Source organism: Salmo salar, chromosome 06 (genome assembly GCF_965601325.2).
Source record: "Salmo salar chromosome 06, fSalSal1, whole genome shotgun sequence".
Lineage (NCBI taxonomy): Eukaryota > Metazoa > Chordata > Actinopteri > Salmoniformes > Salmonidae > Salmo > Salmo salar.
In genome coordinates, this window is record NC_138296.1 from 6,068,962 (window position 1) to 6,094,339 (window position 25,378).

General features: G+C 43.2%; 1 protein-coding gene across 1 annotated transcript; it reads left to right on the forward strand.

The window, feature by feature from the left end:
* Positions 1 to 748: 748 nt before the first annotated feature.
* LOC106601971 (synaptotagmin XVII) lies at positions 749 to 21,850 on the forward strand. Its single transcript, XM_082976277.1, has 7 exons — positions 749 to 880; positions 13,241 to 13,389; positions 13,772 to 14,015; positions 14,517 to 14,670; positions 16,641 to 16,784; positions 19,586 to 19,660; positions 21,692 to 21,850. Exons 2-7 carry the CDS (start codon positions 13,299 to 13,301, stop codon positions 21,833 to 21,835), a joined length of 852 nt encoding a protein of 283 aa, XP_082832403.1. The 5' UTR covers positions 749 to 880; positions 13,241 to 13,298; the 3' UTR covers positions 21,836 to 21,850.
* Positions 21,851 to 25,378: the final 3,528 nt, after the last annotated feature.

Below are 25,378 nucleotides of genomic sequence, written 5' to 3' on the forward strand. Positions count from 1 at the left end.
ATCGCTTATTTGCACGTCACGTCAATGATATCATGTCACCGTGTGGGACTGTGGGTCAATTAACCTTGTCGGAGTGGGCGCCCTGATTCTAGTTTGGGAGCTAGGCAGGCTACTGCCTGGGAAGGTCTCCCACTCAGAAGTATGAGATGGAGATGGGGAGGGGGGCGGGGGTAGGTTGACCTCAGGTCTCCCCACTGGAAGCCCACGGTAGGGGGAGCGGTGGGAATCTATCAAATATCGCACCACTAACTTTGTACAGTACTCATGCAATAGGTAATGCAATTAGTTGTGAAATTGAGTTTGGGTGTTTTTGTTTGAAGTGCAGTAGTGTAATGATCAGGTTCTCTTCTTTAGAAGTGTGTTGTTCTATTTGTGTATTTGTGTGATATAGGATTTGTGCAATTTACTTTTATTTGTGTGTTATTTTGGAGGGAGGGGTTCACCCAGGGAGCCATACAAGCTACAACCGCCACTGGTCCTGGGGGTCTGTGGGGTCTGTTTGTGTGAACAGAGCCCCAGGACCAGCTTGCTTAGGGGACTCTTCTCCAGGTTCATCTCTCTGTAGGTGAAGGCTTTGTTATGGAAGGTTTGGGAATCGCTTGCTTCCTCTCTCTATCTCTCTCTCTCTCTCTCTCTCTCTCTCTCTCTCTCTCTCTTCTCTCTCTTCTCTCTTTCTTTCTCTCTTTCTCTCTCCTCTCTCTTCTCTCTCTCTATCCCCGTCTCTCTCTCTATAGGGTGTGCTGGCCAGGCTAACTGACTGTCTGTTGTGTCGGTGGTCGTGTCGCTCATGTCTGTTGTGGTGTTGGGAGTGCTGCTTTCCGCCCAGTGATGAGGAGGTGGAGATACTGGGACCCTTCCCTGCTCAGACCCCCTCCTGGCTGTGAGTTAACACACACATAAACACACACACATAAACACACACACATAAACACACACACACACACAAACGGACGGACGGCCGCACAGACACACACACACACACACACACACACACACACACACACACACACACACACACACAAACAGACACGCATGAACGAAAGCACACTCACGCACACATGCCCACATGCACACAACGTTCACTTGTCCAGTTGTGTTAAATCAGTCTCAGGAAGTAGAAGGATACACTTTTTAAACCTATTCCAACAGGGCTGTGGATATAGTCAATCATCATTACAGATTATTACCAGGTCTGTCAATGCCCCCTGTTCTGTGGCGTAATGGAACAGTCCAGCCACCCTGTTCTGTGGTGTAATGGAACAGTCCAACCCCCCTGTTCTGTGGCGTAATGGAACAGTCCAGCCACCCTGTTCTGTGGTGTAATGGAACAGTCCAGCCACCCTGTTCTGTGGTGTAATGGAACAGTCCAGCCACCCTGTTCTGTGGTGTAATGGAACAGTCCAACCCCCCTGTTCTGTGGTGTAATGGAACAGTCCAAACCCCCTGTTCTGTGGTGTAATGGAACAGTCCAGCCACCCTGTTCTGTGGTGTAATGGAACAGTCCAAACCCCCTGTTCTGTGGTGTAATGGAACAGTCCAGCCACCCTGTTCTGTGGTGTAATGGAACAGTCCAACCCCATGTTCTGTGGTGTAATGGAACAGTCCAACCCCCCTGTTCTGTGGTGTAATGGAACAGTCCAACCCCCCTGTTCTGTGGTGTAATGGAACAGTCCAACCCCCCTGTTCTGTGGTGTAATGGAACAGTCCAACCCCCCTGTTCTGTGGTGTAATGGAACAGTCCAACCCCCATGTTCTGTGGTGTAATGGAACAGTCCAACCCCCCTGTTCTGTGGTGTAATGGAACAGTCCAACCCCCATGTTCTGTGGTGTAATGGAACAGCCCAACCCCCCTGTTCTGTGGTGTAATGGAACAGTCCAACCCCCCTGTTCTGTGGTGTAATGGAACAGTCCAACCCCCATGTTCTGTGGTGTAATGGAACAGTCCAACCCCCCTGTTCTGTGGTGTAATGGAACAGTCCAACCCCCATGTTCTGTGGTGTAATGGAACAGTCAAACCCCCCCTGCTCTGTGGTGTAATGGAACAGTCCATATCCCATGTTCTGCTAGTCTCTCTAGGGACCTGATGTTGACGTCAGCACTCTGGGTGAGCTCATTCTGTGGTTGAGAGGGTGTGTGTGTGACAGAGACCAAAGGTCTGGCTGAACCACTGTTCTACTGATTAAGATAGACATGTTGGAGACACACAGACATACACACACACTGTACCGATACTGTTGTCTCTCAGGAGTAGTATCAGCATAGCATGTGATACAGACCATATACCAGTATTAACCTGCTTATTACCATGGAGACTCAGTCTGAGATACAGACCATATACCAGTATTAACCTGCTTATTACCATGGAGACTCAGTCTGAGATACAGACCATATACCAGTATTAACCTGCTTATTACCATGGAGACTCAGTCTGAGATACAGACCATATACCAGTATTAACCTGCTTATTACCATGGAGACTCAGTCTGAGATACAGACCATATACCAGTATTAACCTGCTTATTACCATGGAGACTCAGTCTGAGATACAGACCATATACCAGTATTAACCTGCTTATTACCATGGAGACTCAGTCTGAGATACAGACCATATACCAGTATTAACCTGCTTATTACCATGGAGACTCAGTCTGAGATACAGACCATATACCAGTATTAACCTGCTTATTACCATGGAGACTCAGTCTGAGATACAGACCATATACCAGTATTAACCTGCTTATTACCATGGAGACTCAGTCTGCCTCCCAAATGAAACACAAGTTCCTAAATAGTGCACTTATTTTGACCAGAGGCCTATTGACTCTTTTAAAAACATGAGGTGTCTCTGTCCCCCTCCACCCACCCCCACTCTCTATTGGTTTCACCTAAGTTCATTTCCCTCTTCTCCTCTCCTCTTCTCCCTCCCTCCTCTCCTAAAGCCATGTGTTTTAGATTGCCCTGTTACCTTGACAACTATCTCCCTGCGAGCTGTCGCCATGGACACATAGGGTCCTTGATGATCCCCAAGGGATGGCTGGGAATTAGGTGTCCAGTACAAAGCCCTGACTAGAATTATATGCCCTGACGAACAGAAAGGAGGAAGGGAATGAGGAAGGGAAGGAAGGAAGGAAGGAAGGAAGGAAGGAAGGAAGGAAGGAAGGAAGGAAGGAAGGAAGGAAGGAAGGAAGGAAGGAAGGAAGGAAGGAAGGAAGGTAGAGAGAGAGAGAGAGGGAGAGGGGAAGGGAGGGAGCTAGGGAGGGATGGGGAGAGAGAGAGAGGGGGGAGAGAGAGAGAGGGGAGAGAGAGAGAGAGAGAGAGAGAGAGAGAGAGAGAGAGAGAGAGAGAGAGGGGGAAGGGAGGGAGCTAGGGAGGGATGGGGAGAGAGCGAGAGAGCGAGAGAGAGAGAGAGAGAGAGAGAGAGAGGGAGAGAGAGAGAGGGAGAGGGAGAGGGAGAGGGAGGGAGGGGAAGGGAGGGAGCTAGGGAGGGATGGGGAGAGAGAGAGAGAGAGAGAGAGAGAGAGAGAGAGAGAGAGAGAGAGAGAGAGAGAGAGAGAGAGAGAGAGAGAGAGAGAGAGAGAGAGAGAGGGAGAGAGAGAGAGGGAAAACAATAAAATGAGTAAAACATGTTTGTGCAGATTCCTCTCAGCATTGGCCAGTGATATTAAAGGGGCAATCCAGGATTCCAAACACAACAAGCGGTCACCTCGTCACGTGTTTTGGTAAATAGCTGAGAGATGAGGCTGGAGAAGAGGATGTAACAATCCCTGATGGTTCCTCTGATGGTGTTTTAATAGAACTAAATTCCCTCTGAGCAGAACAGAACAGAAGCCCCAGACAGGATGCAGTCTCATGTTATCATGTCCTGACTGACTACTGTCATTACACTACCGTACAATGTGTTTATTTGTGTGTGTGTGTGCGTGTGCGTGTGTGTGCGTGTGTGTCTGTGTGTGTTGATTTTTGTGACGGCAGAGACAAATGGAATAATATGCGACAGGGAAAAATAAGGACAAGGACATGGACCTGTCATCAGGAGAAGTTGTGTCTGTTCCTACAGAAGGACCTGTCATCAGGAGAAGATGTGTCTGTTCCTAGAGAAGGACCTGTCATCAGGAGAAGTTGTGTCTGTTCCTAGAGAAGGACCTGTCATCAGGAGAAGATGTGTCTGTTCCTACAGAAGGACCTGTCATCAGGAGAAGTTGTGTCTGTTCCTACAGAAGGACATGTCATCAGGAGAAGATGTGTCTGTTCCTAGAGAAGGACATGTCATCAGGAGAAGATGTGTCTGTTCCTACAGAAGGACATGTCATCAGAAGAAGATGTGTCTGTTCCTACAGAAGGACCTGTCATCAGGAGAAGTTGTGTCTGTTCCTAGAGAAGGACCTGTCATCAGGAGAAGATGTGTCTGTTCCTAGAGAAGGACCTGTCATCAGGAGAAGTTGTGTCTGTTCCTACAGAAGGACATGTCATCAGAAGAAGATGTGTCTGTTCCTACAGAAGGACCTGTCATCAGGAGAAGTTGTGTCTGTTCCTAGAGAAGGACATGTCATCAGGAGAAGATGTGTCTGTTCCTAGAGAAGGACATGTCATCAGGAGAAGTTGTGTCTGTTCCTACAGAAGGACATGTCATCAGGAGAAGTTGTGTCTGTTCCTACAGAAGGACCTGTCATCAGGAGAAGTTGTGTCTGTTCCTACAGAAGGACATGTCATCAGGAGAAGTTGTGTCTGTTCCTAGAGAAGGACCTGTCATCAGGAGAAGATGTGTCTGTTCCTACAGAAGGACCTGTCATCAGGAGAAGTTGTGTCTGTTCCTAGAGAAGGACATGTCATCAGGAGAAGTTGTGTCTGTTCCTAGAGAAGGACATGTCATCAGGAGAAGTTGTGTCTGTTCCTACAGAAGGACATGTCATCAGGAGAAGATGTGTCTGTTCCTACAGAAGGACATGTCATCAGGAGAAGTTGTGTCTGTTCCTAGAGAAGGACATGTCATCAGGAGAAGTTGTGTCTGTTCCTAGAGAAGGACCTGTCATCAGGAGAAGATGTGTCTGTTCCTACAGAAGGACATGGCTCACTAATAGAATGGGTCAGCAGTTATTTGAGATATTCTGATGTAAAGTGTCAGTAGTTATTAGAAATATTCTGGTGTAAATGGTCAGTAGTTATTAGAAATATTCTGGTGTAAAGGGTCTGTAGTTATTAGAAATATTCTAGTTGTCACAGTATCCACCGAGGATGGCGCCCCTCCTCGGTCGGGCGGCGCTCGGCGGTCGTCGTCGCCGGTCTACTAGCTGCCACCGATCTATGTTTCTATGTTCTTTGGTTTTTGTCTGATCTAGCCCGCACCTGTCTCTTGTTTGTCATTAGTGGGGAGGTATTTAGTTTGTTACTTTGGGTTCGTCTTTGTGCGGGATTGTTTGTTCGTCAGCGGGCAGGTCTGTGAACGTTCTGTGATTTTTGCACATTTTTCCCCAGCAGATTCTCGCTAGAGGAATATTGTATTTGCCGGGCTGCGCCCCTTGCGTATTTTTGTTTTCTCGGGGTTTACTGTGTTCCCGTGTGGTGTCTGGGCGCACCCTATGCCCTTTTGTTACGCCGAGTGGGTTTTCAGTGCAATAAATATATCGTTCTACGACACTACGTCTCCTGCGTTTGACTCTGCCCTTTCCTCCTGCCTTAAGGAACCGTGACACTGGTGTAAAGTGTCAGTAGTTATTAGAGATATTCTGGTGTAAAGTGTCAGTAGTTATTAGAGATATTCTGGTGTAAAGTGTCAGTAGTTATTAGAGATATTCTGGTGTAAAGTGTCAGTAGTTATTAGAGATATTCTGGTGTAAAGTGTCAGTAGTTATTAGAGATATTCTGGTGTAAAGTGTCAGTAGTTATTAGAGATATTCTGGGGTAAAGTGTCAGTAGTTATTAGAGATATTCTGGGGTAAAGTGTCAGTAGTTATTAGAGATATTCTGGTGTAAAGTGTCAGTAGTTATTAGAGATATTCTGGTGTAAAGTGTCAGTAGTTATTAGAGATATTCTGGGGTAAAGTGTCAGTAGTTATTAGAGATATTCTGGTGTAAAGTGTCAGTAGTTATTAGAGATATTCTGGTGTAAAGTGTCAGTAGTTATTAGAGATATTCTGGTGTAAAGTGTCAGTAGTTATTAGAGATATTCTGGTGTAAAGTGTCAGTAGTTATTAGAGATATTCTGGTGTAAAGTGTCAGTAGTTATTAGAGATATTCTGGTGTAAAGTGTCAGTAGTTATTAGAGATATTCTGGTGTAAAGTGTCAGTAGTTATTAGAGATATTCTGGTGTAAAGTGTCAGTAGTTATTACAGATATTCTGGTGTAAAGTGTCAGTAGTTATTAGAGATATTCTGGTGTAAAGTGTCAGTAGTTATTAGAGATATTCTGGTGTAAAGTGTCAGTAGTTATTAGAGATATTCTGGTGTAAAGTGTCAGTAGTTATTAGAGATATTCTGGTGTAAAGTGTCAGTAGTTATTAGAGATATTCTGGTGTAAAGTGTCAGTAGTTATTAGAGATATTCTGGTGTAAAGTTTCAGTAGTTATTAGAGATATTCTGGTGTAAAGTGTCAGTAGTTATTAGAGATATTCTGGTGTAAAGTGTCAGTAGTTATTAGAGATATTCTGGGGTAAAGTGTCAGTAGTTATTAGAGATATTCTGGGGTAAAGTGTCAGTAGTTTTAGAGATATTCTGGTGTAAAGTGTCAGTAGTTATTAGAGATATTCTGGTGTAAAGTGTCAGTAGTTATTAGAGATATTCTGGTGTAAAGTGTCAGTAGTTATTAGAGATATTCTGGTGTAAAGTGTCAGTAGTTATTAGAGATATTCTGGTGTAAAGTGTCAGTAGTTATTAGAGATATTCTGGTGTAAAGTGTCAGTAGTTATTAGAGATTTTCTGGTGTAAAGTGTCAGTAGTTATTAGAGATATTCTGGTGTAAAGTGTCAGTAGTTATTAGAGATATTCTGGTGTAAAGTGTCAGTAGTTATTAGAGATATTCTGGTGTAAAGTGTCAGTAGTTATTAGAGATATTCTGGTGTAAAGTGTCAGTAGTTATTACAGATATTCTGGTGTAAAGTGTCAGTAGTTATTAGAGATATTCTGGGGTAAAGTGTCAGTAGTTATTAGAAATATTCTGGTGTAAAGTGTCAGTAGTTATTAGAGATATTCTGGTGTAAAGTGTCAGTAGTTATTAGAGATATTCTGTTGTAAAGTGTCAGTAGTTATTAGAGATATTCTGGTGTAAAGTGTCAGTAGTTATTAGAGATATTCTGGGGTAAAGTGTCAGTAGTTATTAGAGATATTCTGGTGTAAAGTGTCAGTAGTTATTAGAGATATTCTGGGGTAAAGTGTCAGTAGTTATTAGAGATATTCTGGTGTAAAGTGTCAGTAGTTATTAGAGATATTCTGGTGTAAAGTGTCAGTAGTTATTAGAGATATTCTGGTGTAAAGTGTCAGTAGTTATTAGAGATATTCTGGTGTAAAGTGTCAGTAGTTATTAGAGATATTCTGGTGTAAAGTGTCAGTAGTTATTAGAGATATTCTGGTGTAAAGTGTCAGTAGTTATTAGAGATATTCTGGTGTAAAGTGTCAGTAGTTATTAGAGATATTCTGGTGTAAAGTGTCAGTAGTTATTAGAGATATTCTGGGGTAAAGTGTCAGTAGTTATTAGAGATATTCTGGTGTAAAGTGTCAGTAGTTATTAGAGATTTCCCAGGGTAAAGTGTCAGTAGTTATTAGAGATATTCTGATATAAATTGTCAGTAGTTATTAGACATATTCTGGTGTAAAGTGTCAGTAGTTAGAGATATGCTGGTGTAAAGTGTCAGTAGTTATTAGAGATATCCCAGGGTAAAGTGTCAGTAGTTATTAGAGATATTCTGATATAAATTGTCAGTAGTTATTAGAGATATTCTACATCAGCTGCATAGTGGCTGCATCCCATTTAATAATAAGGTAGGTGCTTATACTTGTCCTATTTAAAATGTTATTTTTTCATGTCTCAACTCCCCCTCTGCCAGGATCAGCCATTATCAACGGCGACCCTGGAGCAATTAGGGTTAAGTGCAGTCGTGCAAAGTACTTAAGTAAAAATATTTAAAAGTACTACTTGTCAGCCCTCAAGTTTTCAAGATATGTCACTTTCCAAATACAGAAATCAGAAATCATCCCCGATGATGCTGCGTTTTGCTTTTGTTTCTTTTTTTGATAAAGCACTTAGATTTAATTTTGTTACTTAAGTATATTTAAAACCAAATACTTTCGCTCAAATATAACTTTACTGGGTGACTTTCACTTAAGTCATTTTTTATTAAGGTATCTTTACTTTTTCTGAAGTATGCGCAAGCTCGAGGACTCGAGCTAGTGACCTTTGGGTTCCTGGCCCCGCGCTCTAACCGCTAGGCTCCCTGCCACCCCTATGAGATGCAGCCAGTGACAGCTGTGTTTACAGAAGTATCACTATCGCTCATGGAAACAATCAGTTAATCCTGCCAGAAAGCCGTTAGCACACACACACACACACACACACACACACACACACACACACACACACACACACACACACACACACACACACACACACTGACACAGAGAGAGAGAGTAGTTATGATGACGTCGTTGTTATATAGCTGTCTGATTTCCCCAGTTGAAGGATAAGGAACATTTCGACCACATTAGCCAATAACACATGTTTCTTGTCCTTCACATGGACCCAGAGGAGCTCCATACTCTGAGTTGGCAGGTACCACCAATGTGTGGTAGACAAGGGCTTCTGACCCCTTTTGTGACTGATGCAAATCCATCAGGGACCCCCTCTTAATCAGAACAGTACAGCGCATTTATGTTTAAACAAATTCAACAAACAATTAGAGAATACAACAAGTATTGAGTTGAAAAATGGATAATTGGTGGAGTACTGTGGATACCAATATCCCTGTGAGCCTCCCAGGCCCATGTTGCCCAGGGTTAAGAACAGAATACTGTGGATACTAATGTCTCTGTGAGCCTCCCAGGCCCATGTTGCCCAGGGTTAAGAACAGAATACTGTGGATACTAATATCTCTGTGAGCCTCCCAGGCCCATGTTGCCCAGGGTTAAGAACAGAATACTGTGGATACTAATGTCTCTGTGAGCCTCCCAGGCCCATGTTGCCCAGGGTTAAGAACAGAGTACTGTGGATACTAATGTCTCTGTGAGCCTCCCAGGCCCATGTTTCCCAGGGTTAAGAACAGAATACTGTGGATACTAATGTCTCTGTGAGCCTCCCAGGCCCATGTTGCCCAGGGTTAAGAACAGAATACTATGGATACTAATGTCTCTGTGAGCCTCCCAGGCCCATGTTGCCCAGGGTTAAGAACAGAGTACTGTGGATACTAATATCTCTGTGAGCCTCCCAGGCCCATGTTGCCCAGGGTTAAGAACAGAATACTGTGGATACTAATGTCTCTGTGAGCCTCCCAGGCCCATGTTGCCCAGGGTTAAGAACAGAATACTATGCATACTAATGTCTCTGTGAGCCTCCCAGGCCCATGTTGCCCAGGGTTAAGAACAGAGTACTGTGGATACTAATGTCTCTGTGAGCCTCCCAGGCCCATGTTGCCCAGGGTTAAGAACAGAGTACTGTGGATACTAATGTCTCTGTGAGCCTCCCAGGCCCATGTTTCCCAGGGTTAAGAACAGAATACTGTGGATACTAATGTCTCTGTGAGCCTCCCAGGCCCATGTTGCCCAGGGTTAAGAACCCATGAATGCCCAGGGATACTAATGTCACTGTGAGCCTCCCAGGCCCATGTTGCCCATACTAATGTCTCTGTGAGCCTCCCAGGCCCATGTTGCCCAGGGTTAAGAACAGAGTACTGTGGATACTAATATCTCTGTGAGCCTCCCAGGCCCATGTTGCCCAGGGTTAAGAACAGAATACTGTGGATACTAATGTCTCTGTGAGCCTCCCAGGCCCATGTTGCCCAGGGTTAAGAACAGAGTACTGTGGATACTAATATCTCTGTGAGCCTCCCAGGCCCATGTTGCCCAGGGTTAAGAACAGAATACTATGGATACTAATGTCTCTGTGAGCCTCCCAGGCCCATGTTGCCCAGGGTTAAGAACAGAGTACTGTGGATACTAATGTCTCTGTGAGCCTCCCAGGCCCATGTTGCCCAGGGTTAAGAACAGAGTACTGTGGATACTAATGTCTCTGTGAGCCTCCCAGGCCCATGTTGCCCAGGGTTAAGAACAGAATCTTGTAAATTAATAATATTCCATTGTATTGCATTCTATTACACCCTCTAAACTTATTTCATGGATCCCTTGGCCAAAAAGAGTTTAATCTGTTGCTGTTAGTAATATTCATAAACAAAATGTATTATTTGGGGGGAGATCAGGCCATGGACCACCTGTAGTAGATCGAGGTTCAAGTGTTTCTCGCTCTCTCTCTGTCTCCCTCTATCCATCTGTTTCTCTCTCTCTCTCTCTCTCTCTCTCTCTCTCTCTCTCTCTCTCCCTCTTTCACTCTGGATCTCCCTGTCTTTCTCTCTCTCCCTCTGTTTCTCTGTCTCAATCTCTCCCTCTCCCTCTGTCTCTCTCTCTCTCTCTCCCTCTTTCTCTCTGGCTCTCCCTGTCTTTCTCTCTGTCTCCCTCTCTCCCTTTCCCTCTGTTTCTCTCTCTCTCCCTCTTTCTCTCTGTCTCCCTCTCTCCCTCTCCCTCTGTTTCTCTCTCTCTCCCTCTTTCTCTCTGGCTCTCCCTGTCTTTCTCTGTCTCCCTCTCTCCCTCTCCATCTGTTTCTCTCCCTCTTTCTCTCTGTCTCCCTCTCTCCCTCTCCCTCTGTTTCTCTCTCTCTCCCTCTCTCAAATCAAATCAAATCAAATGTATTTATATAGCCCTTCTTACATCAGCTGATATCTCAAAGTGCTGTACAGAAACCCAGCCTAAAACCCCAAACAGCAAGTACCGTAATTTCCGGACTATTAAGCGCACCTGAATATAAGCCACACCCACCGATTTTTTTTTATTTTTTTGGAACATAAATAAGCAGCACATGTCTACAAGCCGCAGGTGCCAACCGATACATTGAAACAAATGAACTTTACACAGGCTTTAACGAAACACGGCTTGTAACAAAAATAAATAGGCTTTAACGAAACACGGCTTGTAACAAAAAATAAAAAATGAGCAGCTTTAGTTGTCTTTTTGCACTGAGTCAATTCCTCACGCTGCTGTTTCCAACGTCTTATCATCGACTCATTAAGACCAAGCTCCCGTGCAGCAGCTCTATTTCCTTTTCCAACAGCCAGATCAATCGCCTTCAACTTGAAAGCTGCATCATATGCATTTCTCCGTGTCTTTGCCATGATGAGGGTGACAAAATGACTACCGTAATCAGAATGATGGGAAGTTTGAGAGCGCTCGATTTAATCTAAACAGTAAACAAAAAAGTTGTTTGACCTTAACCCGTTCGGCAATTTCATTGGTCTAATGAAAGCTTCATGCCGGCAAAAAACTGAGCACGTCACAGAATGTGTTTTTTTTGGAGCAAAAAAAATTGAAAGCGGGAAAAATCCATATCTTAGCTGTGTCATTGTTTAAGCCGCGAGGTTCAAAGCCAGGGAAAAAAGTTGCGGCTTATAGTCCAGAATCTACGGTAATGCAGGTGTAGAAGTACGGTGGCTAGGAAAAACTCCCTAGAAAGGCCAAAACCCAGGAAGAAACCTAGAGAGGAACCAGGCTATGAGGGGTGGCCAGTCCTCTTCTGGCTGTGCCGGGTGGAGATTATAACAGAACATGGCCAAGATGTTCAAATGTTCATAAATGACCTGCATGGTCAAATAATTATAATCACAGTAGTTGTCGAGGGTGCAACAAGTCAGCACCTCAAGAGTAAATGTCAGTTGGCTTTTCATAGCCGATCATTGAGAGTATCTCTACCGCTCCTACTGTCTCTAAAGAGTTAAAAACAGCAGGTCTGGGACAGGAAGCACGTCCGGTGAACAGGTCAGGGTTCCATAGCCGCAGGCAGAACAGTTGAAACTGGAGCAGCAGCACGGCCAGGTGGACTGGGGACAGCAAGGAGTCATCATGCCAGGTAGTCCTGAGGCATGGTCCTAGGGCTCAGGTCCTCCGAGAGAGAGAAAGAAAGAGAGAAAGAGAGAATTAGAGAGAGCATACTTAAATTCCGGATAAGGCAGGAGAAATACTCCAGATATAACAGACTGACCCTAGCCCCCCGACTCATAAACTACTGCAGCATAAATACTGGAGGCTGAGACAGGAGGGGTCAGGAGACACTGTGGCCCCATCCGATGAAACCCCCGGACAGGGCCAAACAGGCAGGATATAACCCCACCCACTTTGCCAAAGCACAGCCCCCACACCACTAGAGGGATGACTCCAACCACCAACTTACCGTCCTGAGACAAGGCCGAGTATAGCCCACAAAGATCTCCGCTACGGCACAACCCAAGGGGGGGGCGCCAACCCAGACAGGAAGACCACGTCAGTGACTCAACCCACTCAAGTGACGCACCCCTCCTAGGGACGGCATGGAAGAACACCAGTAAGCCAGTGACTCAGCCCCTGTAATCGGGTTAGAGGCAGAGAATCCCAGTGGTGAGAGGGGAACCGGCGAGGCAGAGACAGCAAGGGCGGTTCATTGCTCCGTAGCCTTTCTGTTCACCTTCACACACCTGGGCCAGACTACACTCAATCATAGGACCTACTGAAGAGATGAGTCTTCAGTAAAGACTTAAAGGTTGAGACCGAGTCTGCGTCTCTCACATGGGTAGGCAGACCATTCCATAAAAATTGAGCTATATAGGAGAAAGCCCTGCCTCCAGCTGTTTGCTTAGAAATTCTAGGGACAATTAGGAGGCCTGCGTCTTGTGACCGTAGCGTACGTGTAGGTATGTACGGCAGGACCAAATCTGAAGATAGGTAGGAGCAAGCCCATGTAATGCTTTGTAGGTTAGCAGTAAAACCTTGAAATCAGCTCTTGCCTTAACAGGAAGCCAGTGTAGGGAAGCTAGCACTGATGTAATATGATCACATTTTTGGGTTCTAGTCAGGATTCTAGCAGCCGTATTTAGCACTAACTGAAGTTTATTTAGTGCTTTATCCGGGTAGCCGGAAAGTAGAGCATTGCAGTAGTCCAACCTAGAAGTAACAAAAGCTCTCCCTGTCTCTCTCTGTCTCCCTCTCTCCCTATGTTTCTCTCTCTCTCCCTCCGTCTCAGAGTGAACGAGTGTGTGGATGAGAAGGACACTTATACAGGGGTCACTCATGTTGACGCCATGGCAATACCGCAGGACAGTATTCCGACCCGGAGACGGTCCAGCTCAGAGATGTCCCGATCCACCTTCAGCCTGGTCCAACAACTCTCCAGTAAGAACAACTGATCCAATGAATCACTGAATCAAACACTGAACCAATTAACCACTTAACTACTGAATCAAATACTGAACCACTGACTCTCTGAATCAAACTCTTAACTACTGAACCACTGAACCAATTAATCAAACACTGAACCCCTGAACCAATTAAATACTAAACTACTGAATGAAACACTGAATCACTGAACCAAGGAATTACTGAGTTAAGTATTGAACCACTGAACCAATTAACCACTAAGAACCACTGGATGAAACACTGAACCACTAAGAACCACTGAATCAAAAAATGATTGAATTAACTTCTTCATTCCCCTCTCCTCTCTCTTTTCTCCTCTAACTATATTCTCCTCTATTCACCCCCTCCCCTCCCCCAGGTCTAGACGCCCGCAGGCCCAGCTCTCCGCTGGTTGATGTGAAACCCATTGAGTTCTGGGCCATGGGCCCCAGGAAGGAGGTAATCCAGCCGCTGCGTCGACCTCAGCCCCCTGCGGATGACTACTTCAGGAAGTTGGAGCCACGCCTCTACTCTCTGGACTCATCCGGAGACGACGTGGACTCGCTAACGGACGAGGAGATTCTGCTACGATACCAACTGGGCATGCTCCACTTCAGCACACAGTAACGTATTGTCTTTTATACGTTGTATTATATCTTTTATATTTTAGAATCAGAATTATAGTAATAAGCTTGTAAACTTCCCCAGGTCTAGAAATAAATACAGGAAAATAAGAAAAACATTCATTCATCTAATGTTTCTTTTCTTCATGTCCCTCTGATCATCCCAATCTCCTCCTCTTCTCTCTCTTTTCTCCCTCTGATCACCCCAATCTCCTCCTCTTCTCTCTCTTTTCTCCCTCTGATCATCCCAATCTCCTCCTCTCTCTCTGTCTCTCTCTCCCCCCCTCTCTCTTTCTCTCCCTCTGATCATCCCAATCTCCTCCTCTCTCTCTCTGTCTCTCTCTCCCCCTCTCGCTCTCTCTTTCTCTCCCTCTGATCATCCCAATCTCCTCCTCTCTCTCTCTCTGTCTCTCTCTCTCTCCCCCTCTCTTTCTCTTTCTCTCCCTCTGATCATCCCAATCTCCTCCTCTCTCTCTCTCTCCCATACCCCTCTCCTCTCAGGTATGACCTAATCAACGGCCACCTGGGCGTTAGGGTCATTGAGGCTCGCGACCTGCCCCCACCTCTGACATGTGATGGAGCCCGCCAGGACATGGCCCACTCCAACCCATACGTCAAGATCAGCCTGCTGCCGGACCACAAGAACTCCCGGCAGGTAGCTTAGCGCTTAGAGAAGCGGCCCTGCAACTGGAGGGTTGCTGGTTTGAATCCCAGCTCTGACTGGAAAAATATGGTGTGGAGTGAGCTGTCAACTGGAGGGTTGCTGGCATCAGTATCCTAGAAACCATTGTCTGCTGTTGTGCCCTTGAGCAAAGCACTTAATCATACCTAGAAGTATTGCTCCGGGGGCGCAGTCCCATTGCTTCCAGGCTCAAGGTTGGGTTGTCAGCATAAATACACATTTCCATTTTCTATAAGTTAATGGGCCCCCCTCACCTTGGGTTCCCGAGTGTCGCAGCGGTCTAAGGCACTGTATCTCAGTGCTAGAGGCGTCACTACAGACACCCTGGTTCAAATCCAGGCTGTATCACAACTGGCCATGATTGGAAGTCCCATAGGGCGGCGCACAATTGGCCCAGCGTCGTCCGGGTTTGGCTAGGGTAGGCCGTCATTGTAAACAAGAATTTGTTCTTAAAACCTCTTAGGGATGGGGGCAGTATTTTCATGGCCGGATGAAAAATGTACCCAAATTAAACTGGTTACTACTCTGGCCCAGAAACTAAGATATGCATATTATTAGTAGATTTGGATAGAAAACACTCTGAAGTTTCTAAAACTGTTTGAATGGTGTCTGTGAGTATAACAGAACTCATATGGCAGGCAAAAACCTGAGAAAAATTCAACCCGGAAGTGGAAGATCTGAGAATTGTAGTTCTTCTTTCTAATCCCTATCAAAACTACAGTGTCTGTGGGGTCACGTTGCACTTCCTAAGGCTTCCATTGACTGTCAAAAGCCTTCAGAAAGTTGTTTCATCCGTCTCCTGTAACCGGGCAGAGTATCAGTCAATGAGTGGACTGCCTGGGGACAAAAGGATTGGATATGCGCTGTTCCTGCTTTTTGTCCTTGAATGAATACGCTATTGTCCTGTTGGAATATTATCGCATTTGTACGTTAAAAAATACCATAAAGATTGATTTTAAACAACGTTTGACATGCTTCTAAATACGGTAATGGAACATTTTGACTTTTTGTGTCTTGAATTACGCTCGCGCATTATGCCTTTGGATAGTGACCTGAACGCAAGAACAAAACGGAGGTATTTGGACATAAATGTGGATTATTTCGAACAAAAACAACATTTCTTGTGGATGTAGCAGTCCTGGGAGTGCATTCTGACGAAGATCAGCAAAGGTAAGAGAATATTTATAATACTAATTCTGAGTTTAGGTGACCCCGAACTTGGCGGGTGTCTGTATAGCTTGCTGTGATGGCGAGCTATGTACTCAGAATATTGAAAAATGTGCTTTCTTCGTAAAGCTATTTTAAAATCTGACACAGCGGTTGCATAAAGGAGTACTGTATCTATAATTCTTAAAATAATTGTTATGTATTTTGTCAAAGTTTATGATGAGTATTTTTGTAAATTTACCGGAAGTTTTGGGTGGGAATATATTTTCTGAACATCACGCTCCAATGTAAAATGCTGTTTTTGGATATAAATATGAACTTTATCAAACAAAACATACATGTATTGTGTAACATGATGTCCTAGGAGTGTCATCTGATGAAGATCATCAAAGGTTAGTGCTTCATTTAGCTGTGTTTTGGGTTTTTGTGACATTTCTCCTTGCTTGGAAAATGGCTGTGTGGTTATTTTTGTCTTTGTACTCTCCTAACATAATCTAATGTTTTGCTTTCGCTGTAAAGCCTTTTTGATATCGGACAATGTGGTTACATCAAGGAGAAGTGTATCTTTAAAATGGTGTAAAATAGTCGTATGTTTGAGAAATTGAAATTATGATATTTTTGCTGTTTTGAATTTTGCGCCATGCTATTTTGTCAAACGATCTCGTTAACGGGATCCTGTCTCGAAGTGGTCACTAAGAGGATTTATTAACTGACTTGCCTAGTTAAATAAAATAAAATAAAATAAAAAAGAATAATAAAGTATTTTTCTTCTTCAGACGGGGGTGAAGAGGAAGACACAGAACCCGGTGTTTGAGGAGCGGTTCACCTTTGACCTTCTGTTCTTGGAGGCCCAGCGCCGCACCCTGCTGCTGTCTGTGGTCGACTTCGACAAGTTCTCACGACACTGTGTCATCGGCAAGGTGAACACACATACACGCATACCCAACCCCACAAACAAAACACACACACACGAACGCACACACGCTCATACACAAGCACACAAGCACACACACCAATCATGTGAGTATTGATACCTGGGGTGAAAGTAAGCTGGTAAAACATGATCCTATCACAATAATTAAAACAAAGACTGCATGAAAACCTGTCGGCTGTTACACCATCATTTGTCATTAGCCTGTCAGCCGCATGACAAATTTGCAAATGGACTTGATAAAGGGTGGAATACGTTCCAAAATGTTGTGTGGTTTGATGTGAACACAAATACATTCAGGCTATAAGTCTAATGTCATTAGGCTATTGGGTGTTTTAATAGCCTTTTCCCATTCATCAAATGGCCGGTGCACTGCACTGTTTCAGATGCTGGAATTATGTGAGAGTGGATGAACGTGCGCGGGTATTGTCTGCTTTTTGAAGTGATTTATTTGACAATGACTGGTTGTGTTCATCCTACTTTAAAAAAAGTGACGTCTTTACTATTAGCTATAAAAATAAAGAGAGTTGTACGATCAATATATAAACTCCCAGTAATGGGTAAATCACCAACGTTTCGGCATCACTGTGCCTTCTTCTTGACTATTAGGCCAATAAAAACAATGTGTGTGCATACACAGGATGTCCCGTACCAGGAAGATACAGTGGATGGCGAAAATTTTCACCCCCTTTGGCATTTTTCCTATTTTGTTGCCTTACAACCTGGAATTAAAATTGATTTTTGAGGGGTTTGTATCATTTGTTTTACACAACATGCCTACCACTTAGAAGATGCAAAATATTTTTTATTGTGAAACAAACAAGAAATAAGACAAAAAAAATGGAAAACTTGAGCGTACATAACTATTCACCCCCCTCAGTGTCAATACTTTGTAGAACCACCTTTTGCAGCAATTACAGCTGCAAGTCTCTTGGGGTATGTCTTTATAAGCGAGTCACATCTAGCCACTGGGATTTTTGCCCATTCTTCAAGGCAAAACTGCTCCAGCTCCTTCAAGTTGGATGGGTTCCGCTGGTGTACAGCAATCTTTAAGTCATACCACAGATTCTCAATTGGATTGAGGTCTGGGCTTTGACTAGGCCATTCCAAGACATTTAAATGTTTCCCCATAAATCACTCAAGTGTTGCTTTAGCTGTATGCTTACAGTCATTGTCCTGCTGAAAGGTGAATCTCAGTCCTAGTCTCAAATCTCTGGAAAGACTAAAGCAGGTTTCCCTCAAGAATTTCCCTGTATGTAGCGCCATCCATTATTTCTTCAAATCTGACCAGTTTTCCAGTCCCTGCCAATGAAAAACATCCCACACCGCATGATGCTGTCACCACCATGCTTCACTGTGGGGATGGTGTTCTCGGGGTGATGAGAGGTGTTGGGTTTGTGCAAGACAGAGCGTTTTCCTTGATGGCCAAAAAGCTCAATTTTAGTCTCTTCTGACCAGAGTACCTTCTTCCATATGTTTGGGGCCACATTCCTTTTGGCGAACACCAAACGTGTTTGCTTATTTGTTTCATTAAGCAATTACTTTTTTCTGGCCACTCTTCCGTAAAGCCCAGCTCTGTGGAGTGTACGGCTTAAACTGGTCCTATGGACAAATATTCCAATCTCCGCTGTGGAGCTTTGCAGCTCCTTCAGGGTTATCTTTGGTCTCTTTGTTTCCTCTCTGATTAATGCCCTCCTTGCCTGTTCCGTGAGTTTTGGTGGGTGGCCCTCTCTTGGCAGGTTTGTTGTGGTGCCATATTCTTTCCATTTTTTATAATGGATTTAATGGTGCTCCATGGGATGTTTAAAGTTTTGGATATTTTTTTATAACCCAGCCCTGATCTGTACTTCTCCACAACTTTGTCCCTGACCTGTTTAGAGAGCTCCTTGGTCTTCATGGTGCCACTTGCTTGGTGGTGCCCCTTGCTTAGTGGTGTTGTAGACTCTGGGGCCTTTCAGAACAGGTGTATATATACTGAGATCATGTGACAGATCATGTGACACTTAGATTGCACACAGGTGGACTTTATTTAACTAATTATGTGACTTCTGAAGGTAATTGGTTGCACCAGATCTTATTTAGGGGCTTCATAGCGAAGGGGGTGAATACATATGTGTCACAACGTCCACAGAAGGTGGCGCCTCTCCTCGGTCGGGCGGTGCTCGGCGTTCGTCGTCGCCGGCCTACTAGCTGCCACCGATCTATGTTTCAGTGTCTGTTAGTTATGTCTGTTTTTTGATTGCACTTTGATTTGTCATTAGTGGGGGGGGTATTTAGTCTGTCTGTGTTTAGTTAGGATTCGTGCGGGATTGTTCTTTGTTACGTGTGGTGTTATATTGTTTGGGACTTATTGTATAGGCAGTAGGGTTGCCGGGCTGCGTCCCGTCTACCCTTTTGAGCGGTGCTTCTTTTAGTCTTTTTGACTGTTGTGCTCCCAGCCGTATATGGATTTTGCCTTTGGATTTATTAAATGAAGTTTGTTCCAACGGACCTCAGTCTCCTGCGCTTGACTCACCCTAAAACAGTTCTACGCTCGTGACAATATGGATGCACCACTTTTCCATTTAAATGTTGTTGTTTTTTAAAACAAGTAATTTTTTTTCATTTCACTTCACCAATTTGGACTATTTTGTGTATGTCCATTACATGAAATCCAAATAAAAATCTATTTAAATTACAAGTTGTAATGCAACAAAATAGGAAAAACGCCAAGGGGGATGAATACTTTTGCAAGGCACATTCATCCCTGACTGATAGATTAGTTCTGTAATGGTGTGTTTCCATTGGTAGGTGGCGCTGCCTCTGAGTGAGGTTGATCTGGTGAAGGGCGGTCACTGGTGGAAGGCCCTGGTACCCAGTTCTCAGGTAGGGAGAACACACACACTAAATGTCTTAGTTCAACACACACTAAGTGTCTTAGTTCAACACACACTAAATGTCTTAGTTCAACACACACTAAGTGTCTTAGTTCAACACACACTAAATGTCTTAGTTCAACAATGTCTTAGTTCAATACACACTACGTGTCTTAGTTTAACACACACTAAGTGTCTTAGTTCAACAATGTCTTAGTTCAACACACACTAAGTGTCTTAGTTCAACAATGTCTTAGTTCAATACACACTACGTGTCTTAGTTTAACACACACTAAGTGTCTTAATTCAACAATGTCTTAGTTTAACACACACTAAGTGTCTTAATTCAAAAATGTCTTAGTTCAACACACACTAAGTGTCTTATTTCAACACATACTAAATGTCTTAGTTCAACAATGTCTTAGTTCAACACACACTAAGTGTCTTAGTTCAACAATGTCTTAGTTCAACACACACTAAGTGTCTTAGTTCAACACATTGATCTAAGTGGATTCCTCCCTTTGGATGTAAAACCATTATAAAGCTTCTCAGCCTGTCCTCCTCCTCCTCTTCCGCCTCATTCACTCGTCCTCCTCCTCTTCACCTCCTCATCCACTTCCTCCCCATTCCCTCGTCCTCCTCCTCTTCACCTCATCCATTTCCTCCTCATTCACTTGTCCTCCTCCTCTTCACTTCCTCATCCACTTCCTCCCCATTCCCTCGTCTTCGTCCTCCTCCTCCTCCTCTCCTCCTCTCAGCCTCTCCTACATAGACATCCAGTCATCTTTAGGCCCTCTGAGGCCCAATCTGTTGTTTATTGGCCAGGAGAGGCACAACACTGACAGTGTGTGTGTGTGTGTGTGTGTGTGTGTGTGTGTGTGTGTGTGTGTGTGGTGTGTGTGTGTGTGTGTGTGTGTGTGTGTGTGTGTGTGTGTGTGTGTGTGTGTGTGTGTGTGAGAGTGTGTGTGAGAGAGTGTGAGAGAGTGTGAGAGAGTGTGAGAGAGTGTGAGAGAGTGTGAGAGAGTGTGAGAGAGAGTGAGTGAGTGAGTGAGTGAGAGACACTAACACTGATACACTGTCCTAGCTGCACATCTGTTCTATTGTCACGAGGGTGGTGAACCCATCGCTAGGGAACACAACAACACCGCAACACGGCAATACCACAGCAACACCGCAACAACACCATAAAACCACAACACAACAACACCACAACAACACCACAACACCACGACACAACAACACCATGACACCACCACCACACCACACCACCACAACACAACAACACAGGCTGGTAAGAACAACATTATACACACAAGCACACACCCTGGATTCTCTCTACTAGGGGTCTCTACTAGACACACACCCTGGGTTCTCTCTACTAGGGGTCTCTACTAGACACACACCCTGGATTCTCTCTACTAGGGGGTCTCTACTAGACACACACCCTGGGTTCTCTCTACTAGGGGTCTCTACTAGACACACACCCTGGGTTCTCTCTACTAGGGGTCTCTACTAGACACAGACCCTGGGTTCTCTCTACTAGGGGTCTCTACTAGACACACACCCTGGGTTCTCTCTACTAGGGGTCTCTACTAGACACACACCCTGGGTTCTCTCTACTAGGGGTCTCTACTAGACACACACCCTGGGTTCTCTCTACTAGGGGTCTCTACTAGACACACACCCTGGGTTCTCTCTACTAGGGGTCTCTACTAGACACACACCCTGGGTTCTCTCTACTAGGGGTCTCTACTAGACACACACCCTGGGTTCTCTCTACTAGGGGTCTCTCTACTAGACACACACCCTGGGTTCTCTCTACTAGGGGTCTCTACTAGACACACACCCTGGGTTCTCTCTACTAGAGAGAGAGAGATAGGAAGAGAGAGCGAGATAGAGGGAGAGAGAGAGAGAGAGAAAAGAAAGAGCGAGAGAGGGAGAGAGAGAGAGAGAGCTGCTGTTATCAATCATCTATCTGAGATAGTCAGACAGACGTATCTACAGATAGAGTGATATTAACAGTGTTTTGTGTTTCTAACAGAATGAGGTAGAGCTGGGAGAGCTGCTGTTATCACTCAACTACCTGCCCTCCGCTGGAAGACTCAACGTTGACATCATCAGAGCCAAGCAGCTGCTGCAGACAGACATGTGCCAGGGATCAGGTAAACCATACCTACTAACATAGCTACTAACATACCTACTAACATACCTACTAACATAGCTACTAACATACCTACTAATATACCTACTAATATACCAACTAACATACCTACTAACATACCTACTAACATACCTACTAACATACCTACTAATATAACTACTGATATACCTACTGATATACCTACTGATATACCTACTAATATACCTACTAATATACCTACTAATATACCTACTAACATACCTACTAATATACCTACTGATATACCTACTAATATACCTACTAACATACCTACTAACATACCTACTAACATACCTACTAATATAACTACTAACATAGCTACTAACATACCTACTAACATACCTACTAATATACCTACTAACATAGCTACTAACATAGCTACTAACATACTGACATACCTAATATTATACCTATTTATATACCATATAACATACCTAATAAAATACCTACTAACATACCTATTAATATACTTATTACATACCTACAAACATACCTACTAACATACCTATTACATACCTAATAATATACCTACTAATATACCTACTAATATACCAACTAACATACTTACGAACATACCTAATAATATACCTGTTAATATACCACATAACATACCTATTAATATACCATATAACATACCTAATAATATACCTACTAACATACCTACTAACATACCTACTAATATACCTACTAACATACCTACTAACATACCTACTAACATACCTACTAATATACCTACTAATATACCTACTAATATACCTACTAACATACCTACTAATATACCTACTAACATACCTACTAATATACCTACTAATATACCTACTAATATACCTACTAATATACCTACTAACATACCTACTAATATACCTACTAACATATCTACTAACATACCTATTAATATACCATATAACATACCTACTAATATACCTACTGTAACGGCTGTCGTAAAGAGGGGACCAAAGCACAGCGGGTTGAGTGCTCATGATGAAATGTATTAACTCAAAACACTAAAGACAAAATAACAAACGGAAAACGATCAGTTCTGTCAGGTACAGCAACTAAACAGAATGCAACTAAACAGAATACAACTGCCCACAAACACACTAGAAAAAAACCCCAACTTAAATATGATCTCCAATTAGAGATAACGCGAACCAGCTGCCTCTAATTGGAGATCATCCCAAAAACCTCCAACATAGAAATAGAATACTAGAACTAAACATAGAAATAGAAAACATAGAAAACCATCCAAAACACTACCTGTCACGCCCTGACCTACTCTACTATAGAAAATGACATCTTACAAGGGTCAGGACGTGACAACTACTAACATACCTACTAACATACCTACTAACATACTTACTAACATACCTACTAACATACCTACTAATATAGCATATAACATACCTAATAACATACCTAATAATATACCTACTAATATACCTACTAATATACCTACTAAAATATCTATTAACATACCTACTAATATACCATATAACATACCTAATAACATGCCTAATAATATACCTACTAATATACCTACTGATATACCAACTAACATACCTACTAATATACCTACTAACATACCTACTAACATACCTACTAACATACTTACTAATATACCTACTAATATACCTACTAACATACCTACTAACATACCTACTAATATACCTACTAACATACCTACTAACATACCTACAAACATACCTACTAATATACCTACTAATATACCTACTAACATACCTACTAATATACCTACTAATATACCTACAAACATACCTACTAATATACCTAATAACATACCATATAACATACATACAAACATACCTACTAATATACCTACTAATATACCTACTAACATACCTAATAAAATACCTACTAATATACCTACAAACATACCTACTAATATACCTAATAACATACCTAATAACATACCTACTAATATACCTAATAACATACCTAATAACATACCTACTAAAATATCTATTAACATACCTACTAATATACCATATAACATACCTAATAACATGCCTAATAATATACCTACTAATATACCTACAAACATACCAAGTGTGTCGGGACACTACACTCTCCCTAAATGAACTGATCGACATAGCTACTAACATAGCTACTAACATAGCTACTAACATAGCCTACTGCCCAGCACTGACCTACTGATATACCTACTAACATAGCTACTAACATACCTACTAATATACCTACTAACATACCTACTAACATAGCTACTAACACCTACGCTACCTCAACATACCTACTAACATAGCTACTAACATACCTACTAACATACCTACTAATATACCTACTAACATACCTACTAACATACCTACTAACATAACTACTACTACACACCACGACACACCACGACACAACACTACATGACACACCACGACACGACACACCACGACACACCACTACTGATATACCTACTAATATACCTACTAACATAGCTACTAATATACCTACTAACATAGCTACTAACATAGCTAATAATGTTATATCTACAGTCTGTATCACAACTATAACACAGACCTGACACACGTGGTGCTACATCAGTGGAGGCTGATGGGAGGAGCTATAGGAGGACAGGCTCATTGTAATGGCTGGAATAGAATTACTGGACCAGAGTTAGACATGTGGTTTCCATATATTTGATGTTTGATACCGTTCCATTTATTCCATTCCAGCCGTTACATTGAGCCCATCCTCCTACAGCACCTCCCACCAGCCTCCTCTGTGTTACACCTGTAGTAGGATCTCGTATGAATCAGGTAACGACCTGCAGGATACCTGAATAACAGAGTGGATACCTGAATTACAGAGGGGTTACCTGAATAACAGAGTGGATACTGAATAACAGAGGGGTTACCTGAATAACAGAGGGGTTACCTGAATAACAGAGGGGTTACCTGAATAACAGAGGGGTTACCTGAATAACAGAGGGGTTACCTGAATAACAGAGGGGTTACCTGAATAACAGAGGGGTTACCTGAATAACAGAGGGATACTGAATAACAGAGGGGATACCTGAATAACAGAGGGGTTACCTGAATAACAGAGGGATACTGAATAACAGAGGGGATACCTGAATAACAGAGGGGTTACCTGAATAACAGAGGGGGATACCTGAATAACAGAGGGGTTACCTGAATAACAGAGGGATACTGAATAACAGAGGGGATACCTGAATAACAGAGGGGGATACCTGAATAACAGAGGGGATACCTGAATAACAGAGGGATACTGAATAACAGAGGGGATACCTGAATAACAGAGGGGGATACCTGAATAACAGAGGGGTTACCTGAATAACAGGGGGGATACCTGAATGACAGAGGAGTTACCTGAATTACAGAGGGGATACCTGAATAACAGAGGGGATACCTGAATAACAGAGGGGATACCTGAAAAACAGAGTGAATACCTGAATAACAGAGGGGAATACCTGAAAAGCAGAGGGGGATACCTGAACAGCAGAGTGGATACCTGAATAACAGAGTGGATACCTGAATAACAGAGGGGATATCTGAATAA

Bases quoted from the DNA above. Each gene is read 5' to 3' on its own strand.
- LOC106601971 (XM_082976277.1), top strand. From the start codon at position 13,299: ATGGCAATACCGCAGGACAGTATTCCGACCCGGAGACGGTCCAGCTCA. The intron at 14,671-16,640 runs GTAGCTTAGCGC...TTTCTTCTTCAG, and splicing joins ACCACAAGAACTCCCGGCAG to ACGGGGGTGAAGAGGAAGAC. The intron at 16,785-19,585 runs GTGAACACACAT...TTCCATTGGTAG, and splicing joins GACACTGTGTCATCGGCAAG to GTGGCGCTGCCTCTGAGTGA.